General features: G+C 51.4%; 1 protein-coding gene across 2 annotated transcripts; it reads right to left on the reverse strand.

The window, feature by feature from the left end:
* Window positions 1-5,066: 5,066 nt before the first annotated feature.
* On the reverse strand, window positions 5,067-22,597 carry cep131 (centrosomal protein 131). 2 transcript variants are annotated; one of them, XM_047031680.1, is made up of 26 exons: window positions 22,091-22,597; window positions 21,289-21,480; window positions 20,969-21,063; window positions 18,692-18,803; window positions 18,316-18,458; window positions 17,640-17,744; window positions 17,144-17,317; window positions 16,904-17,021; window positions 16,599-16,715; window positions 16,249-16,417; window positions 15,857-15,942; window positions 15,269-15,448; window positions 14,795-15,028; window positions 14,155-14,307; window positions 13,869-13,994; window positions 13,545-13,661; window positions 12,668-12,770; window positions 12,085-12,286; window positions 10,758-10,865; window positions 10,457-10,574; window positions 10,034-10,108; window positions 7,448-7,590; window positions 6,959-7,136; window positions 5,841-6,037; window positions 5,545-5,605; window positions 5,067-5,347 (listed from the first exon to the last, which is right to left on the reverse strand). In XM_047031680.1, exons 2-26 carry the CDS (start codon window positions 21,472-21,474, stop codon window positions 5,276-5,278), a joined length of 3,372 nt encoding a protein of 1,123 aa, XP_046887636.1. In that variant the 5' UTR covers window positions 21,475-21,480; window positions 22,091-22,597; the 3' UTR covers window positions 5,067-5,275. The 2 variants fall into 2 exon arrangements, with proteins under 2 accessions (XP_046887636.1, XP_046887637.1); XM_047031681.1 differs by lacking the exon at window positions 5,545-5,605 and having other exon boundaries at window positions 5,256-5,347.
* Window positions 22,598-22,619: the final 22 nt, after the last annotated feature.

Below are 22,619 nucleotides of genomic sequence, written 5' to 3' on the forward strand. Positions count from 1 at the left end.
TACTACGGCAGTGTTTCCAACCCTGCTGTGTCAGATGTTCCCCTCTTCCAGCACACCTGATTCAAATGCACGGTTTGTTGTCCGGCTTCTGCAGAGGTTGATGACAACACGTTCAATTGAATTCCGGTGTGTTGGAAGACGGAGACATCCAGAACGTAGAGGACAGCGGGTCCCCCAACACCAGGGTTGAGAAACAGTCATTTACAGGCTACCAGGTCGGACATGCCTGCTAAGATCACAAGGTACACAAGGCAAGGGGCCTCTAAATTACAGACCTGAAAACCTGTCTGATGGACACACAAACACACAAACACACACACACACACACACACAAACACACAAACACACACACACACAAACACACACACACACAAACACACACACACACAAACACACACACACACAAACACACAAACACACACACACACACACACACACACACACACACAAAAGCCCTCAGAAAGGGCATGCCATAACATGCAAGTGTGTGAACGTTTCTCTGAAGGCTGGAAAGGGTCGTCTCTCTCCAGACCCCCTGGCAGCTGCTTTATTATCACACAGAACAGACACACAGGGTTTATCCTCTCCAGAAGTTATCACTCACAGCCAGGAAACAGGGCCCTCCTCCCTCTCTCTCTTCCTCTCTCTCTCCCTACCACCCCTTCTCTCTCTCTTCCTCTCTCTCTCCCTACCACCCCTTCTCTCTCTCTTCCTCTCTCTCTCCCTACCACCCCTTCTCTCTCTCTTCCCCTCTCTCTCTTCCTCTCTCTCTCCCTACCACCCCTTCTCTCTCTCTTCCTCTCTCTCTCCCTACCACCCCTTCTCTCTCTCTTCCTCTCTCTCTCCCTACCACCCCTTCTCTCTCTCTTCCCCTCTCTCTCCTTACCACCCCTTCTCTCTCTCTTCCTCTCTCTCTTCCTACCACCCCTTCTCTCTCTCTTCCTCTCTCTCTCCCTACCACCCCGTCTCTCTCTCTTCCTCTCTCTCCGTACCACCCCTTCTCTCTCTCTCTCCCTACCACCCCTTCTCTCTCTCTTCCTCTCTCTCTCTCTCCCTACCACCCCTTCTCTCTTCCTACCACCCCTTCTCTCTCTTCCTCTCTCTCTCCTTACTACCCCTTCTCTCTCTCTTCCTCTCTCTCTCCTTACCACCCCTTCTCTCTCTCTTCCTCTCTCTCTCCTTACCACCCCTTCTCTCTCTCTGCCTCTCTCTCTTCCTCTCTCTCTCCTTACCATCCCTTCTCTCTCTCTTCCTCTCTCTTCCTCTCTCTCTCCTTACCACCCCTTCTCTCTCTCTTCCTCTCTCTCTCCCTACCACCCCTTCTCTCTCTTCCTCTCTCTCTCCTTAATACCCCTTCTCTCTCTCTTCCTCTCTCTCTCCTTACCACCCCTTCTCTCTCCCTCTCTCTCTCTCCTTACCACCCGTTCTCTCTCTCTTCCTCTCTCTCTCCTTACCACCCCTTCTCTCTCCCTCTCTCTCTCCTTACCACCCCTTCTCTCTCTCTTCCTCTCTCTCTCCCTCCCACCCTATCTCTCTCTTTCTGCTCTTGCCTTCTTCCCAGCCCAGACAGCAGTAACCTTGATGTCAAGTGGGGGCACGGTGTACAGATAAGTCAGTAGGCAGTGTGCTCCTCAAGGTTTGATTTCCTCTTTGAAAGGAAACCTTGCAGAGAGGGGCAAAGCATTTCAATACACACCTTTAAGTTGTTTTACAAGTAGGGAATTGTCCAGAGGAGAAAAAAATATTACAGAAAGGGAGTGGACCGGTTAACCACATAATCCAGATACTGCATTCAATGTCAAGGAGTGTAGGCATCGTTTTAACATCAAAGTCAGTCTGCTAGCTTAAGATAGCTAATTTGTGCATTGCAGGTCATCTATTTTGAGATGTTTTTGAGTACCTGCGGCTTGTATGTATTGTAACACCTTTCTGGCTAGTTCACACCAAGGACGATAACGACAACTAGAACTATAAAGATACATTTTAAGAATTGTTTTATATTTACAACAATAGCTGTTGTAAATACAGTCCACACCACAACGATAACGACAACTATATAGTGGAACGATATTGGCCGGGTTTCCCAGATTCGTTAAGAAGCTCCTAACGGTAAGAGATTATTAGGAGCGTTTTAAGAGCGTTCTAGAGCGTTAACGAATCTGGAAAACGCAGCCATTGTTGGGATCACTTTAAAACATTAAATATCATTTTTTCTCTCTAGCTAACCGATGAACTGTAAAACACTGACAACCAATCAGAATCCATCCGAATTTAAAGCGCTAGAGCATTTGAAAAGGAACACAACATTTCAAGAAGAGTCATCGAGGTTAGTGGACGCAAATATAGTTATTATTCTTGGTGTGAAGTCGGGACGGAGACCGACAAAGATCGCTGTGTGGAATTGTATGAACTCCAAACAGACAGCTGTCAGACACTGTCTACGCCTGAACCCAAACAGAAGACACATAAAATAACCCCTTCTCTAATAACAGCAAGAGTTAGTTAACTCGCAGGTAGTTTTCTGTTACACGCAGGAGCGGAGCCACACAGAGCCCTTGCCAACCAAACCCTCACCTTAATAGGTTACAACATGGTGATCCTAGATTTTGATAAAGGACAGACAGAAGTCAGGGTTCTTCTAATAAATTGTTTATTCTCTTAGACAGGATCAGTCGACATTTCTTTACAGTTCAAACCCTGACCATGAATAACAATAAAACTCAACGACTCAACAAAAACATCAAAACATATTGAAATTAAAACAAACACAGCCGGGAAGGTTTGTGTATAATGTTACACTTCAAACCAAACAGCTGTGTGGTGTGTGTGTGTTAAATCTTGGCCATCCTGGGACAGAAAGAAATGATTGACCCCAGTAAAATACAAATACACACACAAAGGCCTGGACTCAGAGGAGTACGTGGGACTGGCATGTGCGAGAAATGCCAACCGCGCTGCCACCAACCTCCTAGGCAACAGGCGTGTGACCCTGGATGCTGTGCTAACAGTCTGAGGGACGGCTGGAGCCCATGTTCTCGTCATCTCAACACAGCAGGCCCCACACTAAGGCTCCTAGGAGTTCACAACCACAGTCACACGCACGTGAACGACACCAAAAGCAGTGGAAATATCGCTTTCCTTTCTAGAACTAGCGTAGAGCCTAGGGGGGGGGGGGGGGATTTTGTCAGTCTGGCAACTGAAATGTGGGGTGTGGGTCGATTAGAATACCTCCATTCAATATGAGGAGGTGTCTAACCACAAGGCACTGCTATTGGTGAGCACACAGACAGCTACAGTAGCTATGCTAATGCTAACTCCTTTAACAAAACCCACAACCAGCTCTAGACTACACTTCAAAGAGAACCTCACATCAGGGTTCTGACCATAGGTTTATCAAATCAGGAAAAAAACTGATACTGTACTCAAGCCTGAAATGGCAGAACCGAACTAAAACAGTAGCAGTTCAACATCGACTTGGCTTGGTGTTTCGGTTTAAGACACTCTGGTACTGGGATCGTTCCTTCTAGCCCAGCACTTAAACGGAGAGAACACCAGGGAGACTGGTTAATAAATAATAATACAAAATTACATTTAAATGTTTAGAGAAAGGGGCTGATTTGGGGCAGGACAACAGGAATGAGACAACTTTTCTGTTACATTACTGAAGTCTGGCAGGAGTTTGACTGAGGCATTGACCCAACTCCACCCTCATCACCTCATCAAGATGTTTGAAAGAAACCTAATAAACATACAGTTTCTAGATTTTGTGGCACACTGAAAAGAAAGAAAAAAAAACTTTTAAGAGGTTAGGGCATTAGAAAACAAAGAAAAAAAGAAAAACACATGACCCTACAGTAACAGAGAGAGAGAGAGCTGAGAGGTGTGTCTGGAGAGAGAGAAGTGTCTGGGAACCCCACCCCGAGGGTGAGGGTCGAGGGGCTTCAAGCCTGCCAGTTAAAAGAACCCCAGTCAAGGCCTCCTCTGTCAGAGCTGCATGAGGTTTGTGCTCAGTGTTCCCTCAGGCTGTAGTAAAGCCCACAAGGCTTTTAACCCAGATCTGGCTATATGAAACCACCACCAGCAGCATGCCTTGTGCCCCCCCCCACCCCCCATACCCCACTAAGACCCAGTCTCTACTTTCCTAATCCTAAACACTTCCTATGCACATTCCTCAATCCCTTCTTCCTCTTTTCCCTTCTCTCTATCCCACGTTTAAACAAACCCTCGGAAACCCACACCTCCATGGTTCTCTGAACCCCCACCGCCCAACTATAGGGTTCCCATGTTCCTTTACCTTCAAATTGTTTCAATTAGCCTCAAATCATTTCCATAAAAAAAAAACTCCCGTTTCCATTTCTCCAAAAACCTTTCCTTGTTCCTCATATCTACATATCTACTTCCTGGCTCACTCTCTCTACAACTGCATCTAAACCAAGGTTACTGACCTGGCCTCTTTATATATTTAACTTGGTTAATGCTTAGCAGATCTGTCAGAGCTTTGGGGGCTTGTGGGGGGGGGGCAGCTGAGGGGTGGAGGGTGGGGTGTAGCTAGCAAGACAGAGCCTCTGTAATTAGCACTAGCCCCAGAGGGAACAGCGGGACAAAAGACATCTGTAACTGGCACACAAAAGAGCAGCGAGGCTCCGCTTCGTACCACAGCGACAACTCTCCCACTCCTGACTGACTGTCTCCAGGGGTGTGTGTGTGTGTGTGAGGGCATCGTGAGGAGAAACGACCCCTCACAGCCCCCTGCCCTGGCTTACGGCATGTGAAAACAGCTGTGAGCAGAGGCCCATTAGGGCGTGGGCAACATCTGGAGCTGCTCTCCTCTGGTGTCAGTCTCCGTGAGCTGAAGAGGAGGGTTTCCTCCCTGTGCCAGGTTTGTAGGGTGGAGGGGAGGAGGAAGGAGGGTCTGCATGTGTTGCTCCTGGCCGTGGGTACAATGTCTGTCCATGGTGTTGCAGACAAAGTAGCCCGATGCACCTCACCGTGTCTGCCCCCTCCCCCCCTCCCCCCTGGAAGAAACGGAAGGAAAGAAAAACAAACAGAGGAAAGACGTCTCCCCGAGTGGCACAGCGGCGGACGCCAGGGCGAGGGCTGGTAGACGAGGAAGTTCCGCCCCCCAGCCGCTCATTGGTAGAGGAGGAAGTCCCGCCCCCCAGCCGCTCATTGGTAGAGGAGGAAGTCCCGCCCCCCAGCCGCTCATTAGTAGAGGAGGAAGTCCCTCCCCCCAGCCGCTCATTGGTAGAGGAGGAAGTCCCGCCACCAAAGCCGCTCATTTCTCCAGTAGCTGCTTCCTCTGCTGCTCCAACAAGGCCTCCAGGTGGTCCGCCCTTTTCAGCGCAGCCTATCAGGAGAGAGGAGAGGTTTGTTCAGGCGATCGCTTGGCTTTCTCGTTTTTAAACGAGGCTCAGCCCCACATGCAGCTCTTGGAGGCTAGGAGAGACTAGAAAAGGCCAGCAGAGAATAGCAGAGGCCAGGAGAGAATAGCAGAGGCCAGGAGAGAATAGCAGAGGCCAGGAGAGAATGGAAGAGGCCAGTCACCTCATGCTGCTTGCGGAGGCTGCTGACAGTCTCTTCCTTCTTCAAAATGGCCGACTTCACACTGGCAAAGCAAGCAGGAGGAGAGTACAAACACATTCAGAAGCTGGTCTTTCCACGATTGAAAAGATGGGCGCGGGCCTTAATATGTGTGACAAGAAATGTGGTGTTTAGGGCCCTGTAAAAATAACTGATTCTCTCAGCCCAGAGGTCGAGTGATTACACAGCTGTCACTGTGTCCGTGATATATCCTGGTCAGTAAACAGCTGTGTCTGAGCCGCCCCCTGGTGCCCCCTCACCGGTGGTGGACCTCCGCCAGCTCCTCCTCCTTCTCCCGGGTCACCCTCTCCACCTCCAGACGGAGACGGGCTCGCACCTCCGACACCTCCATCTTCACCCGCCGGTTCTCCTCCTCCGTGGACAACAGGCGCTCCGCAAACTCCTCCCGGATCACCTCCGCCAAGCTCCGCCGCTCCTCCGCCAGCTTGTCTCTCGCCTGGCACGGGGGAGAGGAAGGGGAGGAGAGAGGGGGGGGGGGGGGGGGGGGGGGGGGAGGGGAGAGGGGAGGAGAGGAAGGGGAGGAGAGAGAGAGGGGGGGGGAGGGGGTTTCAATGATTCCATCTCTGATGTCTGGACCCCAGTCCGGTGCTTGGTGTTCACCCTATAGGAGTGTTGTGTTATTGGATCTTTACAGCCTGGCTGGGGAACTGCTTCTCGGTTGAGTGAGTGAACTGAGATGGTGGAGGGTGATGGTGGAGGGTGTGGGAGGGGTGCAGGATGATGGTGCAGGGTGATGGTGGAGGGTGATGGTGGAGGGGTGCAGGGTGATGGTGGAGGGTGATGGTGGAGGGGTGCAGGGTGATGGTGGAGGGTGATGGTGGAGGGGTGCAGGGTGATGGTGGAGGGTGATGGTGGAGGGGTGCAGGGTGATGGTGGAGGGTGATGGTGGAGGGGTGCAGGGTGATGGTGGAGGGGTGCAGGGTGATGGTGCAGGGTGATGGTGCAGGGTGATGGTGGAGGGGTGCAGGGTGATGGTGGAGGGGTGCAGGGTGATGGTGGAGGGGTGCAGGATGATGGTGGAGGGGTGCAGGGTGATGGTGGAGGGTGATGGTGCAGGGTGATGGTGGAGGGTGATGGTGGAGGGGTGCAGGGTGATGGTGGAGGGTGATGGTGGAGGGGTGCAGGGTGATGGTGGAGGGGTGCAGGGTGATGGTGCAGGGTGATGGTGCAGGGTGATGGTGGAGGGGTGCAGGGTGATGGTGGAGGGGTGCAGGGTGATGGTGGAGGGGTGCAGGATGATGGTGGAGGGGTGCAGGGTGATGGTGGAGGGTGATGGTGCAGGGTGATGGTGGAGGGTGATGGTGGAGGGTGATGGTGGAGGGGTGCAGGGTGATGGTGGAGGGGTGCAGGGTGCTACCTGGCTGATGTGCTCCACCTCCTGTTCCCTCTGCCTGAGGAGGGCCTGCAGGTGGATGAGCTCTCCCTCCGTCTCCACCTGCCTCTTCTTCACCTCCTGCTGCTTCTCCAGCGCCGCCCGCTCTGAGCGCTCCAGCTCCCGCAACTCCGCCTCACACTTCTCCCTCACGCGCTTCACCCTGGAACACACACACACACAGAGACACACACGCAGAGACACACACACCGGCACCTCGGTCAGCCTTGCTGTGTTTTGAGTGTGCTTTATAAACATTTTTTACTTACTTACACACACATTTACATTTAGCAGACGCAAATGACAAATGACGTTGTGTCGTTGGGCAAGGCACTTCACCCTACTTGCCTCAGGGGGAATGTCCCTGTACTTACTGTCAGGTGCTCTGGATAAGAGCGTCTGCTAAATGACTAAATGTAAATGTATGAGAGTGGGTCAAGTCACACACACACACACACAGACACACACACACACCTGTTGTCCGCCGCCCTTTCACACTCGTCCCTGGCCCCGCTGGTCTCCTCCTCCAGTCTCTGAATGGCCAGCTCGATCTCTTTATCCCGCCCTCGCCGCACTTCCTCTTTCAGCTCTCTCTCTCGACTTAGCAGCCACGCTTCCTGTAGAGAGACACACACACACACATATTGGTTTTTCTATCCTAGTGGGGCCAGACGACAGCTCAGGCTGGCAGGTCCCTTCACACATTAAAATATGCAGAAATGCAAACAGAAACCACACACACGGTGAACCACACCCCTACACACACACACACCAGCCCCTACACACACCAGCCCAACAGCAGGGCAGGGCACAAAAGTGATGCGGATGTGGTCATGCAGTTTCCAGAGGCAGAGAGGAGGAGGAGGGGTGGGGGAGAGGAGGGGGAGGGGGCAGGGGGAGAGAGGAGGAGGGGGCGGGGTACAGGAGGAGAGAAGATGAGGGGCGTGGAAGACGAGGAGGGGCGAGAGAACTGGCACAATGTCAGTCAACTGAATCATTAACAAATTGAAAACCCTTCCAATAGGAGCCCATCTGTGTCAATAAACTAAGTTGAACCACAGGTGCCATGTACTGAGGAGGTTAGAGGACCTCACATCCTGCTTAATGGTTAACTGGTGATGGGGAGTAGGCATGGATACGGTAACTAACAAGACTGTCTTGTCTGTATGGTATGCTGTGTTTATCATACAGACAAAACAGTTAAAGGGGCAATTGACTGGGTTTTTTGGGTATTTCACACTGTTCCTTAAGGTCTCCGAATAGGGTATGTAACATTGGTTGGGTTGAAAATGGCCCGTGTGCTGTTCTATGCCCTCTGACAGATCCTCTGAAATGTTCCCGGGAAAAAACACTAGCTTTTCTCCTTTTACGGTATGCTCATTAATATTTAGATAAGCTGCGCGCTGATTGGTTGGTTATCAACGAGTGAAGCTGGGAGCAAAAACGCAACACGGCCAACAGCAACACCGAAGTTGGAGACTTGAAATAAAAATGCGCAAATAAATCTATTGTGTCTACACAACACTGTTTTCAACAGATTGACTATATATCATTTGAAATGATAACATTACTTGTTTCCACTTCTGTTGTTGAAGCAAACTGGATTGATTTAGGTGGGTAGAACGTTAGGCTACAGCTTAGCAACCAAACCATATCCTGATTCTACTCGGCTTCAGTTAGTTAGCTAGGCTAGCTCTAGATATCTTGCTGTAAAATAACATGACAAAGATCTGGACAAACATGCATCGTGAATTGTAGATTTTCATTACACAGGTTATTTATTTGAATGAAACACAGTCAGGAACATGAATCAACGTTAGCCCCATTGCCAATAAACTAGGCTAAATTATCACACATTCTACCTATGCTCTTGCATTAACTAGCAAGCTAAACTTGTTTACATGCCTACAGTCTAAGTGTTACTAGTAACAGTTAATAGCAATGCTAACGTATCCTGTATCTAGAACCTGCCTTTCTCCAGTTCTTTCAAATAGATTATCTAGACAGGCGTTAGCAATAAGCCAGACTGCAGTTCGTTTTCTGGCTATTTTTCGGAAGCTTCCCTTCTAATGCCGACTACAGCTAGTCTAGCTAGAGTCATTTGATGTGTGTAGAAACGTATTTAGCATTCTACCTGGTATGCTATATACAGGAAACGTTAGCATTGCTAATAACTGTTAGCACAACATCATACTGTCCTTAGCTTGCGGTTGCAATGAGCATACGGTTGATACAGCACCTCTTTCCAGGTTCAGCTTCCTAGCATATCCTGCTTGAAATTGTCCAAGGTTGTCAAAACTGTCTTGGGTGAAATGTTCAGAGCAAATGAATGATAGTGTCGAACTTCGCTGGGATCTTCTCATAGACAACAGCAGCCATGCCTGTTTAATGTTTGGCTCCTTGGGAAGACTGTGAGTGTTAGCCTTCCCTGTACAGCCTGGAACACAGCATTTACGACCGTGGTCCATTTTCAATATCCTTGTTATAATTCAAAACGTTCTTCTTTGTAATTCCTTATAAGTAGCCTTCACAGAGCAGCGCGCAGCTAAACTAGTATCGGAGATAGACGCTACCCCGGGCTGGTCTGGATGTAAATTCTGGGGCGTGACAAAGATACAGACCAGAGCCAATAAGAGGGCGATCACCGGTCCTACGTAGGACCGGTGGATTTGTTGAAAAGCTAGCGTTTTACAGCCAAATTTTTGCTTTTTGAGATTTGAATAGGAAAGAGGTGTCAATGGACTTTGATATTCACGGTATGTTCAGTTTACCCTCCGAACTGTCGTTTTTCAACAATGACAAGGTAAAATCGGTTTTGCAGTCAATTGCCCCTTTAACATATTTACATTTAGTCATTTAGCAGACGCTCTTATCCAGAGCGACTTACAGTAAGTACAGGGATATCCCCCCGAGGGAAGTAGGGTGAAGTGCCTTGCTCAAGGACACGTCATTTTTCATGGGCGGGAGTCGAACCGGCAACCTTCTGATTACTAGCCCGATTCCCTAACCGCTCAGCCACCTGACCCCAGTTAACACAGACACACACGCACACACACACACCTCCTTCTTCATGTAGTTCTCCTCCCAGGTCTGCTTCTCAATCTCCAGACGTTCTCTCAATGCCTTCATCTCTACCTAGAAGCACCAAGACACACACACACACAGTTACGTCCTGCCCTCTGTGGCGCAGTCAGCCAGCAGCTCCCTCATGGTGGAGGCTGCAGCTCCCTCATGGTGGAGGCTGCAGCTCCCTCATGGTAGAGGCTGCAGCTCCCTCATGGTGGAGGCTGCAGCTCCCTCATGGTGGAGGCTGCAGCTCCCTCATGGTAGAGGCTGCAGCTCCCTCATGCTGGAGGCTGCAGCTCCCTCATGGTGGAGGCTGCAGCTCCCTCATGGTGGAGGCTGCAGCTCCCTCATGGTGGAGGCTGCAGCTCCCTCAGGGTGGAGGCTGCAGCTCCCTCATGGTGGAGGCTGTGGTCCCACCTGGTGCCGTCTCTCCTGCTCCTCCCTGCTCTTGTCCAGCTCGTCTCGCAGGGCGCGGCCCGCCAGTGAGCTGTTATCCTCCAGCTGCCTTCGCAGCTCCTCCAGTTCCCCGCGCTGCCTGCAGGGCGGCGACACACAGCAGCCACACACCACAGCTTCACAAACGGATGACTGTGTTTAGGATGAGCAGGCACGAGGGCCCGGTGTGGGGTCTTACGGGCGTGTTGAGGTGCTGATGGGAGTCAGTGCTGGGTCATAAGTGTCCAAGGCTACTTCCTGTATGGGTGACCTTTGACCTTACCTGGCAGCCAGCTGGGCGAGTCTCTCCTTCTCCTCGGCCACCTCCTTGTAAAGACGCCTCCTCTGCTGCTGAAGGGACATCTCCTCCTCCTGTAACTGCTTCTCAAACCTGACACACACACACACACAGGTCAGTGATAGCTAGTCTGAACAGGAAATCTAATATTGATCCCAGAGTCTACAGTATAAAAACAGTGCTACTCCACAAACAAATTCAGTTGACAAGACATTTTTAAGGACATAGTTAATATTTGACACAAAACAATAGGTTCATATCTGAATCAACACTGAGGTCCTGTCTGTCTCTCTGCCCGTCTCTCTGCCCGTCTCTCTGCCCGTCTCTCTGCCCGTCTCTCAGTCTCTCTCTGTCAGTCTCTCTCTGTCAGTCTCTCTCTGTCCGTCTCTCTGCCCGTCTCTCTGCCCGTCTCTCTGCCCGTCTCTCTGTCCGTCTCTCTGCCCGTCTCTCTGCCCGTCTCTCTGCCCGTCTCTCTGTCCGTCTCTCTGCCCGTCTCTCTGCCCGTCTCTCTGCCCGTCTCTCTGCCTGTCTCTCTGTCCGTCTCACTCCCTCCCTTATCTCAGGGCAGGAGCATGACTGCAGCAGCTCCAGAAATAGAACAGTGTGGTAGATACCAGACTACTGGAGAGCAGACTTTCCACACACACACACACACACAAAACAAACAGCCACTGACATGACATATTTCAGAAACAGGGAAGTGTAAACGTGGAACTGGAGGTTTACTGTGCAGTCTCCATTTAGACAGAGGGTGAGCGGGCCAGAGAGATGAAGTGGTTGAATAAAAGGAGATGAACTGTCTACATGTGTTTGTTAGACAGAAGAGTATGCACTATGTTCCTGTATAGAATGTAGGCAGGGCCACGTTTCTGTGTGTAAGGTTAGGTCTAAAAGTCTGAGAACAATAACTTAATCAAGATACAAGATTTTATTTGATGTGTGTGTTTATTGACAGAGTTTATGGACCACCTAATGATGTTTTCCAACACGGTTTTACAATGTTACAAAGAGCTTATGACACAACATGTCTTTCTCTTGTTTTATACCGCCCCAATTAAGTTCCATGTGGTCTAATCCTTTTGGATCCTGTGTGCGTGTGTGTGTGCAGGTCTGTTTGTGAGAGGGAAAGAGAGAGACAGACAGAGCGTGAGTGTGAGAATAGTAAGTGTATGTATGTGTGGGTGTGTGTGTGTGTGGGTGTGTATGTGTGGGTGAGTCTCTCTTGGAAGTCGCTTTGGATAAAAGCGTCTGCTAAAATGAATACATGTAAATGTAAGTGTGTGTGTGTGTGTGTGAGATTCCCCACATTCACCTCTGCTTGGCCAGCTCCCTCTCTCTCTGGCCCAGCTCGTCCCTGTCCCTCTCCAGCTGTGTGCGGAGCAGCTCGCTCTGCTGGACGTAGCGCTGGGCCGCTCTCTCGTCCGCCTGCAGCAGCTCCGCCTGGTGCAGCACCCGCAGCTTCTTCAGCTCCTGCTTGTGCTTGGAGATCAGCTTCTGGATCTCCGGCTCCAGACCTGCAACACAACGCCAGGGACCGGTCAACACCAGGACGCTCGCTCCCTCCCTCCCTCCCTCCCCTCCCTCCCTCCCCTCCCTCCCTCCCTCCCCTCCCCTCCCCTCCCCTCCCTCCCTCCCTCCCTTCCTTCCTTCCTTCCTTCCTTCCTTCCCTCCCTCCCTTCCCTTCCCTTCCCTTCCCTTCCCTTCCCTCCCTTCCCTTCCCTTCCCTTCCCTCCCTCCCTTCCTTCCTTCCTTCCTTCCCTTCCTTCCTTCCTTCCTTCCTTCCTTCCTTCCCTCCCTCCCTCCCTCCTTTCCTCCCTTCCTCCCTTCCTTCCTTCCTTCCCTCCCTCAGGCAGGTCTGTCTGTCTGTCTGTCTGCTGCTCCCAGCTCCGGCCCACCTTTGACGGTGATCTCTTTAATCTTCTTGGTCTTCTCGTCGATCCACTTCTCCCGGCGGACCTTCTCAGTGGCACTCATGAGCTCCTTCAGCTTCTTGATCTCCTGCGGGGGGGAGGGGCGAGGAAGAAGGGGTCAGGGGTCGGGGATTAAGAATCAAATAAAGGTTGCCCGTCCCGCCACCCACCCCCCCCCACGCCGAGTGACCCAGGGCAGGAGTTGGGCAGTGGGGTGACCTGGGGGTGGGAGGGTCATGTGACCAACAGAGACGTGAGTGACGGAGGAGGAGCCTAATGAGAGGGGTCAGGAGGGGTCAGGAGGGTCACTGGTGTCGTCACCCAGGACAGGGCAGGGCTGTGTTTGGTGCTATGGTTCTGAGGGGGAGAGCAAGGCTGGGTAGAAGCTGCGTTCCAAGACACACAACACGAGCGGACATGCAGACACACTGTCCCCACGAAGGAGAGGGAGGACGAACGGAGGAGAGAGACAGAGGAAAGATGGAGTGATGATGAAGACGACATGAATGAACAGAATGAATGGGGGGGGGGGGGGAGGTTAGGGGGGGAAAAATGTTTTACCTCGCACAAGGGACCCAGAATTTGCCACACCTAGAGCCAGGAAGACGAGACATAGAAGGACAGAGTAAGACGAGAGAGAGAGAGAGAGAGAGAGACAGATTAAAAAGCAACATTAGCAGCACAGAAAGCATGGCACATGCAGTCACACGAGTGGTGGAGATAACGCTGTTAGAGAAGAGCGTCCCCTGGCGAGCAGGACAGCCAGGCTGGGTCCAGACGCAGAGCCAGGCCGGGTCCCAGGCTCGCCCCCTGGTGGGCAGAGCGGGGCAGAGCCACCGCAGGCAGGGAGGGCTGCTCGTACCATTTCGTGTTGCTCCTGCATCTGGGTGATCTTCTTGGTGTATTTCTGATCCACTTGCTTGAGCTCTGTCACCACACCCTCACAGCTCTCGCTCAGGGCCTTCTTATCATCTATCAACTAGAGAGAGAGACAGAGAGACAGAGAGAGAGAGAGAGAGAGAGAGAGAGAGAGAGAGAGAGGGGGAGAGGGGGAGAGGGGGAGAGGGGGAGAGGGGAGACAGAGACAGAGAATCATCACACTTCAGTAAATCATCACACTTGGCAACACCTCGATTAGGCATGTTTCAATAATAGTGTGTGTGCATGTATGTGTGTGTGTGTGCACCTGGTCGATGAAGGCCAGGTGTCTCTGGATGGTGGCCTCGTACTGATCCTTCTGCTGCTGGAAGCTCCTGTGGAGCTCCTTCTCTGTCTCCTTCACATGCCTGACTGTCAGCTCCCTCTGCTGGGCCTGGGGGGGGAGGGGAGGCAGGGAGGGGGAGGGAGAGAGGGAGGGAGGGAAGGAGGAAGGGAGGGACGGAGGGAGGGACGGAGGGAGGGAGGTTAAATGAATTGATGTGTGGTAGTAGTGTTTGTGTGTGTGTGTGTGTGTGGTGTATATGTGTTCTCACCAGAGCCGTCTGCAGCATGTTGACTGTGCGTCTCTTCTCGTCCAGCTCCAGTTTCAGTCTCATCATGGAGCTCGTGACCTCTGCAGCGGTGGCCGAGGCCTGCTCCACCCCAGCCAGCTCCACCCCCACCAGCTCCTCCTCCGACAGCAGCACCTGCAGGGGGAACACAGGCACCACGTCACGCCTCAACCCCACGCTACCGTTAAGGAGCTTCATGAACAAACGCTGAGTCAGAAGCGTGGAGAGCCCTAGTGATGTGGGCAGGAAGAGACTCCCATCATCAAGTATTGAACATTTGAACTTTATCGAGACCGGAGGAAATTCGGGAAAGGTTTTGTCTCCGTAGTATATCAAATAGGAATGACCAAGCTGCTAATGTTTATGTCATTAGATATAATAAGTATATGTTATTTACATTTAGTCATTTAGCAGACGCTCCTATCCAGAGCGACTTACAGTAAGTACAGGGACAGTCTCCCCGAGGCAAGTAGGGTGAAGTGCCTTGCCCAAGGACACAATGTCATTGGCACGGCTGGGAATCGAACCAGCAACCTTTGGATTACTAGCCCAATTCCCTAACCGCTCAGCCACCTGACTCCCCTTATCACCACGACACCCCCCCTCACACCCCCACCCACACCTCTCTGTGGGAGCCTGAGGTGACGGAGCGAGGCCTCTCCTGCTCAGACTTCTCCATCTCGTCCAGGAAGCTCATGATGCTCTGGAGCTTGGCCTCCGACAGCAGAGCTCCCCCGTCTGGCAGCAGGGCGCCCCCATCAGGCAGCACCGCCGCCCCGTCAGGCAGCACCGGGGCCTGGATCAGCTGGCCGTGCCGCTCCAGGTTGTCTGTGGTCAGGGAGGTGGAGTCCCCATCCTGCCAGATACACACACACACACACGCTTAGCGTCACGCTAACCACTGTAGCCCACGCGTTTCAGTGACTCAGCTCGATTGGAGCAAAGGTGGGAGCAGAGAGACATCTAAGACATGCAGGGCAGGGGGTTCCTGAGGAGCAGAGAGACATCTAAGACATGCAGGGCAGGGGGTTCCTGAGGAGCAGGGCTGAGGGAGGCTGCTCTAAAGAGCGTGTGCGTGCCAGGCAGCCAGCCTCACCTCATCTATCCAGGAGTACTTGTCCTTCAGGAAGCTCTTGGGCTCGGACAGCCTCTCCGGCTCCTCCTCCAGCAGCTTCAGGGTGTCCAGCAGGTCGTTCAGGGTGGTCTTGGACTGGGCTCTGCTCGACGGCGCCCCCTGTCGCTGGTCCTCCACACTCACAGACCTCAGCAGGATCTCCTGGGATGCAAAACATTGATATCGATCAATATCGATCCCGTTTATTGTCACTGCACAATGATGTGCCTCTCAGTGGTACACACACACACGGACACAGATACAAAGTTTCTAAAAATTTGAAAATCTTTTAGGAAAAAGATTATTTCAAATAAAAAGTTAAAAAAAAAACTTGAAACTTGTTGTGTTGTGTGAAGAAAATGTCTACAAATATATTTTCAAAAAAAAATAAAAAAAAATGGCATCATTGATAAGTACTTGAAGAGGACTCTACTAAACGCTACTGTACTCTGCTTATGCTTTCCTACACTCTGCTCTACTCTGTTTTCCTCTCCCCTCCTCCTCTCCTTCTCCTCCTTGTTTACAGAAGGAGATGAGCAGAAGTGAAATCTGGTTTTCCCAGATGTTTACCTGGGAGCACTGAGAACCTCTGCGATTGGACGGAGCGGGGGAGGATGTGAGGTCATCCAGATCGGACGCTGCGTTAACGTTGGAGTCTGAGGAGGAAACGGAACATCGCAAAAATCAAACGACATGAAGAAAGGTGCCTCTACATGCGTCCTCAGTGATCCAGCAGAGCCACCTGAGAAGGGCCCCCAGGGGGCGCTAACATTTACATTTAGCAGACGCTCTTATCCAAAGCAACATACAGTAAGTACAGGGACATTCCCCCTGAGGAAAGTAGGGTGAAGTGCCTTGCCCAAGGACACAACGTCATTCGGCATGGCCGTAAATTGAACCGGCAACCTTCTGATTAATAACCCGATTCCCTAAGCGCTCAGCCATCTGACCCCCTAAGGTACCTGTGTTCTTGGCCTTGATGTCAACGGGGGAGGTGGGGCTGAGGTTGCTGGGGGTGCTCCTGAAGGGTCTCCTGCGCCCCACCTTCCCAGCATGCCTCAGTGTGTCCAGCTCCTCCTGGGCGGAGCGCTGCACCTCCGCAGCCCGCTGGGCCCTCTTCTGCTGCAGCTCCTAAAACACACCAGCAGGGGGTGGCGTTACACAGGCAGAGTCCAGGCCAGGCATCTACAGAGCGTGTTTGGATGTGAACTTTGGTAGTGCCCGTAGCATTTAGGGGTCAAATTAGAGAGGAGTGCATAAGGATTCATTAGATATTGATCTGACGCAGCATGTCTGTCATTATGATTTGGACCTGTATGGCTGCAAGGCGTGCCAGACGAGCCTTCTCCTCGCGGATCTTCTTCCTGTCCTCCTCTTTCTTCTTCTGTACCTCTGGGGATCGCTCTTCCTCTGCTCTCTGTTCCCACTCCTACAGGGGAGAGCGACACCAGAAGGGTTCATATCAGAGAGAGACAGAGACACAGAGAGAGAGAGACAGAGAGAGACAGAGACACAGAGAGAGACAGAGAGAGAGAGAGAGAGAGAGAGAGAGAGAGAGAGAGAGAGAGAAGAGAGAGAGAGAGGGGGCATACAGGGAGGGAGGGTTGGGGCAGGTACCTTTCTCTTGGTGGTGAGGACACGTGTAAGGGCGGCCTGGCTGGCATGCTGCCTCCTGGCATGGCGCCTGTACCAGCGCTGGATGGCCACCGCAGCTTGGTTCACCTGCTGGATGAACCTGGGAACACACACACACACACTTCGGTCAGAACACATCCACAAGATGCACGTGAAAACCACAGGAGCATTCCCACAGGAGCATTCCCACAGGTGCCAAGCAGAGGCTGAGGGAAGTCGGACCTCTCGGCCTCCTCCTCGGTGACCTCCCTCCTGCGAGGCGTGCCAGGGCTGCCCGCCCGGGCTGCAGCGTTGTTGTTGGAGGTGGACGACGAGGACGAGAAGTTCTTCTGGGACTTGGTGACAGAACCGTTCTCCAAGGTACCTTCGTCATTTCCCGTGGCTTTGAGGATGTTGCTGAATGAGCAAAAAGAAGAAATACATATACATATTTACATTTAGTCATTTAGCAGACGCTCTTATCCAGAGCAACTTGGTTAGTACAGGGACATTCTCGTCAGGACACAACGTCATTTGGCACGGCCGGAATCGAACCAGCAACCTTCTGATTGATAGCCCAATTCCCTAACCGCTCAGCCATCTGACTCCTACATATATATCAACTCTGGCTCGTGAATAGAACTCATGGTTTGGTGTCCCAAAGTGTCCCTCGACACTCATGTGAACACTTCTGACGAGGTGTTGGTGAAAGGATTGAAAAAAGATCTTTGAGGCGTACTTGAAGGAGGGCTTCTGGTTGGAGCTCTTGGGGGTGAGGGGTTTGTCTGAGTAGTTGTTGTGTAAGATGGTGGTGACAGAGTTCCCCACAGCTCCCTTGTTGCTCCTGAAAGAAATGGGCAAAAAGTCAACACAGTCTGCAGGGAGGCAGCTGGGAGACACAACCTGGAGAGGTTGCAAAATGCAGACACTACAGTGACTGGCTAGAAGCCTTACTCCCACTACTTCTACAACTCAAATCCATAAATAATGTTTTTGATTTTTTATACTGTATTCTAAATCAATCACGCGGTTCATTTGCTGTTTGAAAATAACCCACAAACTTCATAGGGACTCCTATTCATGGCTTTCTAGAGCCTAAGGCTGTTTGACAGCCCTCAGTTAGAGACACCAGAGAAGCAACACAGCCGAATGTGCTGTGTTTTTCATATGACAGATTACAGAGAGGGGGGGGGGGGGGGGGAGCCAGTTGCCAAAAGACAGGAATTCATGGGAGTTTAACCCTGAGGGGAGTATCAACCATCAGGAATGAAACCGGAGCAGCAGGCAGAAGTCTAGAATGTTCCTTGGGAGAGGTTTCTCAGTCAGGGTGGATGGTGGAACTGCTGGAGGCTGTGGTTGTGAGCCCACCTCCCAGCTGTGTGGCAGGAGGCCAGAACAGGCCTCCTAGTGCCCACCTGTTGTTGGCGGTGAAGTTGGCAGCTAGCAGCGCAGGGTCGGGTTCTCGTTTCTTCAGGCCCGTGGGAGAGTCTACGCTGCCGGTACTGCGGGAGCTGGAGGGGAGGGGGGAGGGGAGAGGGAAGGCTCGCGGCTGGTCGTCCTGGTGGAGGGGATGACACACACATTGTTACCACCACTGTGACTCAAAACGATGCTAACCTCAGACACGTCACAAGAAATTACTGAGCTAGCGGTTAAATGTTTCACTAATGCAACTTCGCAAAAACAAAACCCCATATTTAAGCGATGGAGTTTAGTTATCGTACGAAATTCAAACAGGTAGAGCTCCGGGCAATATGACAGTTGTAAATTGTTTAGTGCGGTGTGTGGTACCAGAATGTTCCAGGTGGTGCGGTCTGGGGAGGCTTTGCTGAGGCTGGCCAGCTTCCTGCGGCCGTCTGTGCTGCTGTCAAACAGGGCCAGAAAATCCTCCGTCTGGTCCTCACTAGCACACACAAACAGAAAGGTGTGGGTGTTTGTTTCACCCATTCATGAGTAGCGTCACATATACAGTATGTGAGCGTTAAAAAGTGGGCGCCGCACGTAACGTCGCATATATGTGATTCTAACGTTCCAATTGAATATTTTCCGATAGACAAAAACTACACGACAGACACTTTAGTATAGCATCAGAATGTACTAATAAGAAGTGTAGCAAGAAACATTAACTTGGTAGCAGCATTGCTACGTGTTTAATGCTAGGTAACTTAGCCCGGCAGCTAACTAAGCAAGCTAGCTACCATTTCGGGGGACCGTTATGTTGAACAGAAATATTTGGAACTCACGCTTTAATGCGTTAAACAGTGTATTTGTGTGTATTACAGTGCAAAAAGCAATCATTTGAGATATGGCAGAAGGCTTACTGGCTCAATGTCCCCTCCTTCAACAAGGGCTTAATGCTACAACACACAATTAAAAAAGACCCCAGACACAAAGCAAGGGCCCTTAACCGTGGCCTTGAGTAGAAGCTTTTGTGATTAAACGCTTGTCATGACAGCTGCGGAGACCTACATGTGGTTTGCCCTCCAACCCCCTTCCCCCGTGTAATGGAATTCCTTATGCAGCGGAGCGTCTGTCGACAGGGGGAGCAGACTTCCATTGTGAGGGTTCCGTGCAGAGTGTTCCGTGCAGACGCATACACGCATGTTGATCCCGACGACCTGTCATTCATCTCTCCAACACCAGCTCCCCACCACAACACACCACCACAAACCCCTCAGTCTGGCCTGGGTCTGTGATGGAGCCTGCATGGGGACTGTGTGTGCGTGTGGGTGTTTGTGTGCATGTAAAGGGAGGTGTGGGGGTTACAGCCAGCTGGCCCAATGAAAAGCAATCCGACAACAGTCATTCAAGCTGCACATTCCTTTACGCTTCCCTTTACCAGTGACTGATGGTTGTGGGGTGAGTGGGGTGTGGTGGGGGGTGGGTGGGAGGGCAATGACAGCTCTGAAAGAACCGGGGAGAGCCGGGGGTGGAGAGGGGTATTAGATTGTCCTTAATTTAAGCCCCTGTACTCCTGCATCCCAGGAGGCAGTGGTGGACGGGGCAGCGGGGGCTGGAGGGGGGGTGAGGTGGGGGGGGTGAGGTGGGGGGTGAGGAGGGGGGTGAGGTGGGGGGGAACGGCAGCTGCCGGACAATAGAATCTCCGTGGTGCACACACTTCTCCTTTCACTGGCTCCTGGTGGAGGGTAACCTGACCCAGGGCCCTTCCCCTCTAACCTCTGACAAAGCAGGGCCCCCAGGACCCCCCTCTCTCTATACCCCCTCACTCCTCCTCTCTGTCTCTCTCTCTCTTTCCCTCTCCACCCTCTCTCTATACCCCCTCGCTCCTCCTTTCTGTCTCTCTCTCTTTCCCTCTCCCCCCTCTCTCTATACCCCCTCACTCCTCCTCTCTGTCTCTCTCTGTCTCTTTCCCTCTCCCCCCTCTCTCTATAACCCCTCACTCCTCCTTTCTGTCTCTCTCTCTTTCCCTCTCCCCCCTCTCTCTATACCCCCTCACTCCTCCTTTCTGTCTCTCTCTCTTTCCCTCTCCCCCCCTCTCTCTATACCCCCTCACTCCTCCTTTCTGTCTCTCTCCCTTTCCCTCTCCCCCCTCTCTCTATACCCCCTCACTCCTCCTTTCTGTCTCTCTCTCTTTCCCTCTCCCCCCTCTCTCTATACCCCCTCACTCCTCCTCTCTCTCTTTCCCTCTCCCCCCTCTCTCCTGCAGCAGCCGCCGCGACACAATGCCCATTGTCCCTGTGGAGGAGTGTCATGGAGGCCAGCTGTTGCTTGCTGAGAAGAGAGAACCCCCCCGACATGCGCCACCGTGTGATGAGGAATATCTGACGCATCTTGCCCTCCTGTGCCTCCAACTGCGTCTAAGATGCAGAGGATACCAAACACACCGTCTGTGCACCAACATGTCAGGGGAAAGGGCGTCACGTAATGCCAGACGATAACCACATCGAAAGTGTGATTGAGGATGATCTGTGTTACGACAGCGACGCTGACAGGCGTGTTTTGAGTTCTGAGACCAGCACGAGGATGTTCTATGTCTACACATGTACCTGCACTTTAGGAGATACTCCCAGAACTAGAGAGTGACAGGAGAGAGGGTGTTTTCTGTACCTGAGACTGATGCTGGTCTGCTGGTTCACCTGAGTGGTGCTGTTAGACCTCCTCAGGTTCTTGATGGAGCGAGAGCTTCCAAACCCAACGTCACTCTACGGATGAAACAGAGGTGGAAATCATAGCATGTCCAGATTGTATTAGGTTCTATTTGTCTATTGAATTCAATAAACTGAGACCACTGTGGCATATGTTGCCAGTTAGTACAGGTGGTTTATGAGAAAAGTTAGTTAGGGGCATTACACAAGCTGAATGACAAAGCATGCAGGATCTCACGTTTCAGAAAAACAACCAGGAATCTTTTTTGGGGGGGGGCTCACCAGTGTGTTTCGTTTGCCCCGGCCCTCGCTGGCCACCGTCACGGAGACAGAGCGGGTGAAGTGTTTGCCTGGAGAGGCGCTGCTGGGCCGGCGGGTCACAGAGAGCTGGGAACCAGCCAGGCTAAGGTCCAGGGCATCCCCTGCAAGGCCCATCTGGACGGACGAGGGGCTACGAGTGGTGTGCATCCTGACCTACCAGGTGACATCCATGTTATATCATTAGTCCTTCTCTCTGTTTTTATCTCTGTGTATATCTCTTTCTGTATTTCTCTTTCCCTCCGTCAGTTGAAATCAGGTGAAGCTCCACGGCTTGACCTGATAGCAAATCCCTTTCTTTTGTTGTTTTGTTTCCCCGGGCAACCGGCAAGAGTACACACCTTATGCTCTATTGGCAGTAGATGGATAATCTTTTTTTTACTATCGTTTAGTAAAGCCGCATTATCAATATTAGATTACACAAATATGACGCCGCTAGACGAGGCTGTTTACTTGAGCTTGACTACCTAAAAATGTAGGCCAACTATCTGTTATTGGGGCCGAGATAGAGATACATCGATTAACGTTAACTGAATCTGCTTTAACTACTGTGTAGCTAGACTAGCTACTGTAGGCCTACAACGTTGCCAAAGAGGCAGTTGGTCCAAAATGTGTCATTAATCACCTTTTAGTGCAACTTAGGATATCGACATCTGTCAATTGTGTTCAATTTAAAATTATACATTCAATTCTCTAATAAACTGACAAATTCGCTGGTTAGCTAGACTACCTACAATGTAAAAAATAAGAAGCTATACAAGCTTACCGTTCTCCTGTTTAGATTTCTGCTGATAACTCCAACTCCAGTTCAAGGCAATCTACCAAGCTCTCAAGACGGACACGGAGATGGCCAGCGAGTGTACAATAAATCTGAACGTAATGGGATGAACTAGTGATGTCTCCAATGTGAACAAGTTAGGTTAGCTAAGTGACTAAATAGCAAGAACACAGCAGGTGAAGACGTACATTACTGTACGCAGGAAAACTGCGTTAAAAATACGGTCTAAAACTGATACACTGAAACCTCAGTAAAACAGCCCTCATCTTTCTCCCCATCATGATATACTGAAAAATAAACGTTCACAACAAAGCGATACAAGTCCTGTGTTAGCCAATAAACCTTCGCCGACGCAATGTTCCTCATCCAAAATACCAACTAGGGAAAGAAGATAGTTCGACCACTGTCCTTGGTTTTCACTGCATGGTGTAAATATTCCGTTGAGTCAATAATAACGCGCAACATCTTCTCGTTAGCAACCAGCAAACAGAAGAACTCCTCCTCTTGAAGACTATGA

The sequence above is a fragment of the Hypomesus transpacificus genome, chromosome 13, assembly GCF_021917145.1.
Source record: "Hypomesus transpacificus isolate Combined female chromosome 13, fHypTra1, whole genome shotgun sequence".
NCBI lineage: Eukaryota > Metazoa > Chordata > Actinopteri > Osmeriformes > Osmeridae > Hypomesus > Hypomesus transpacificus.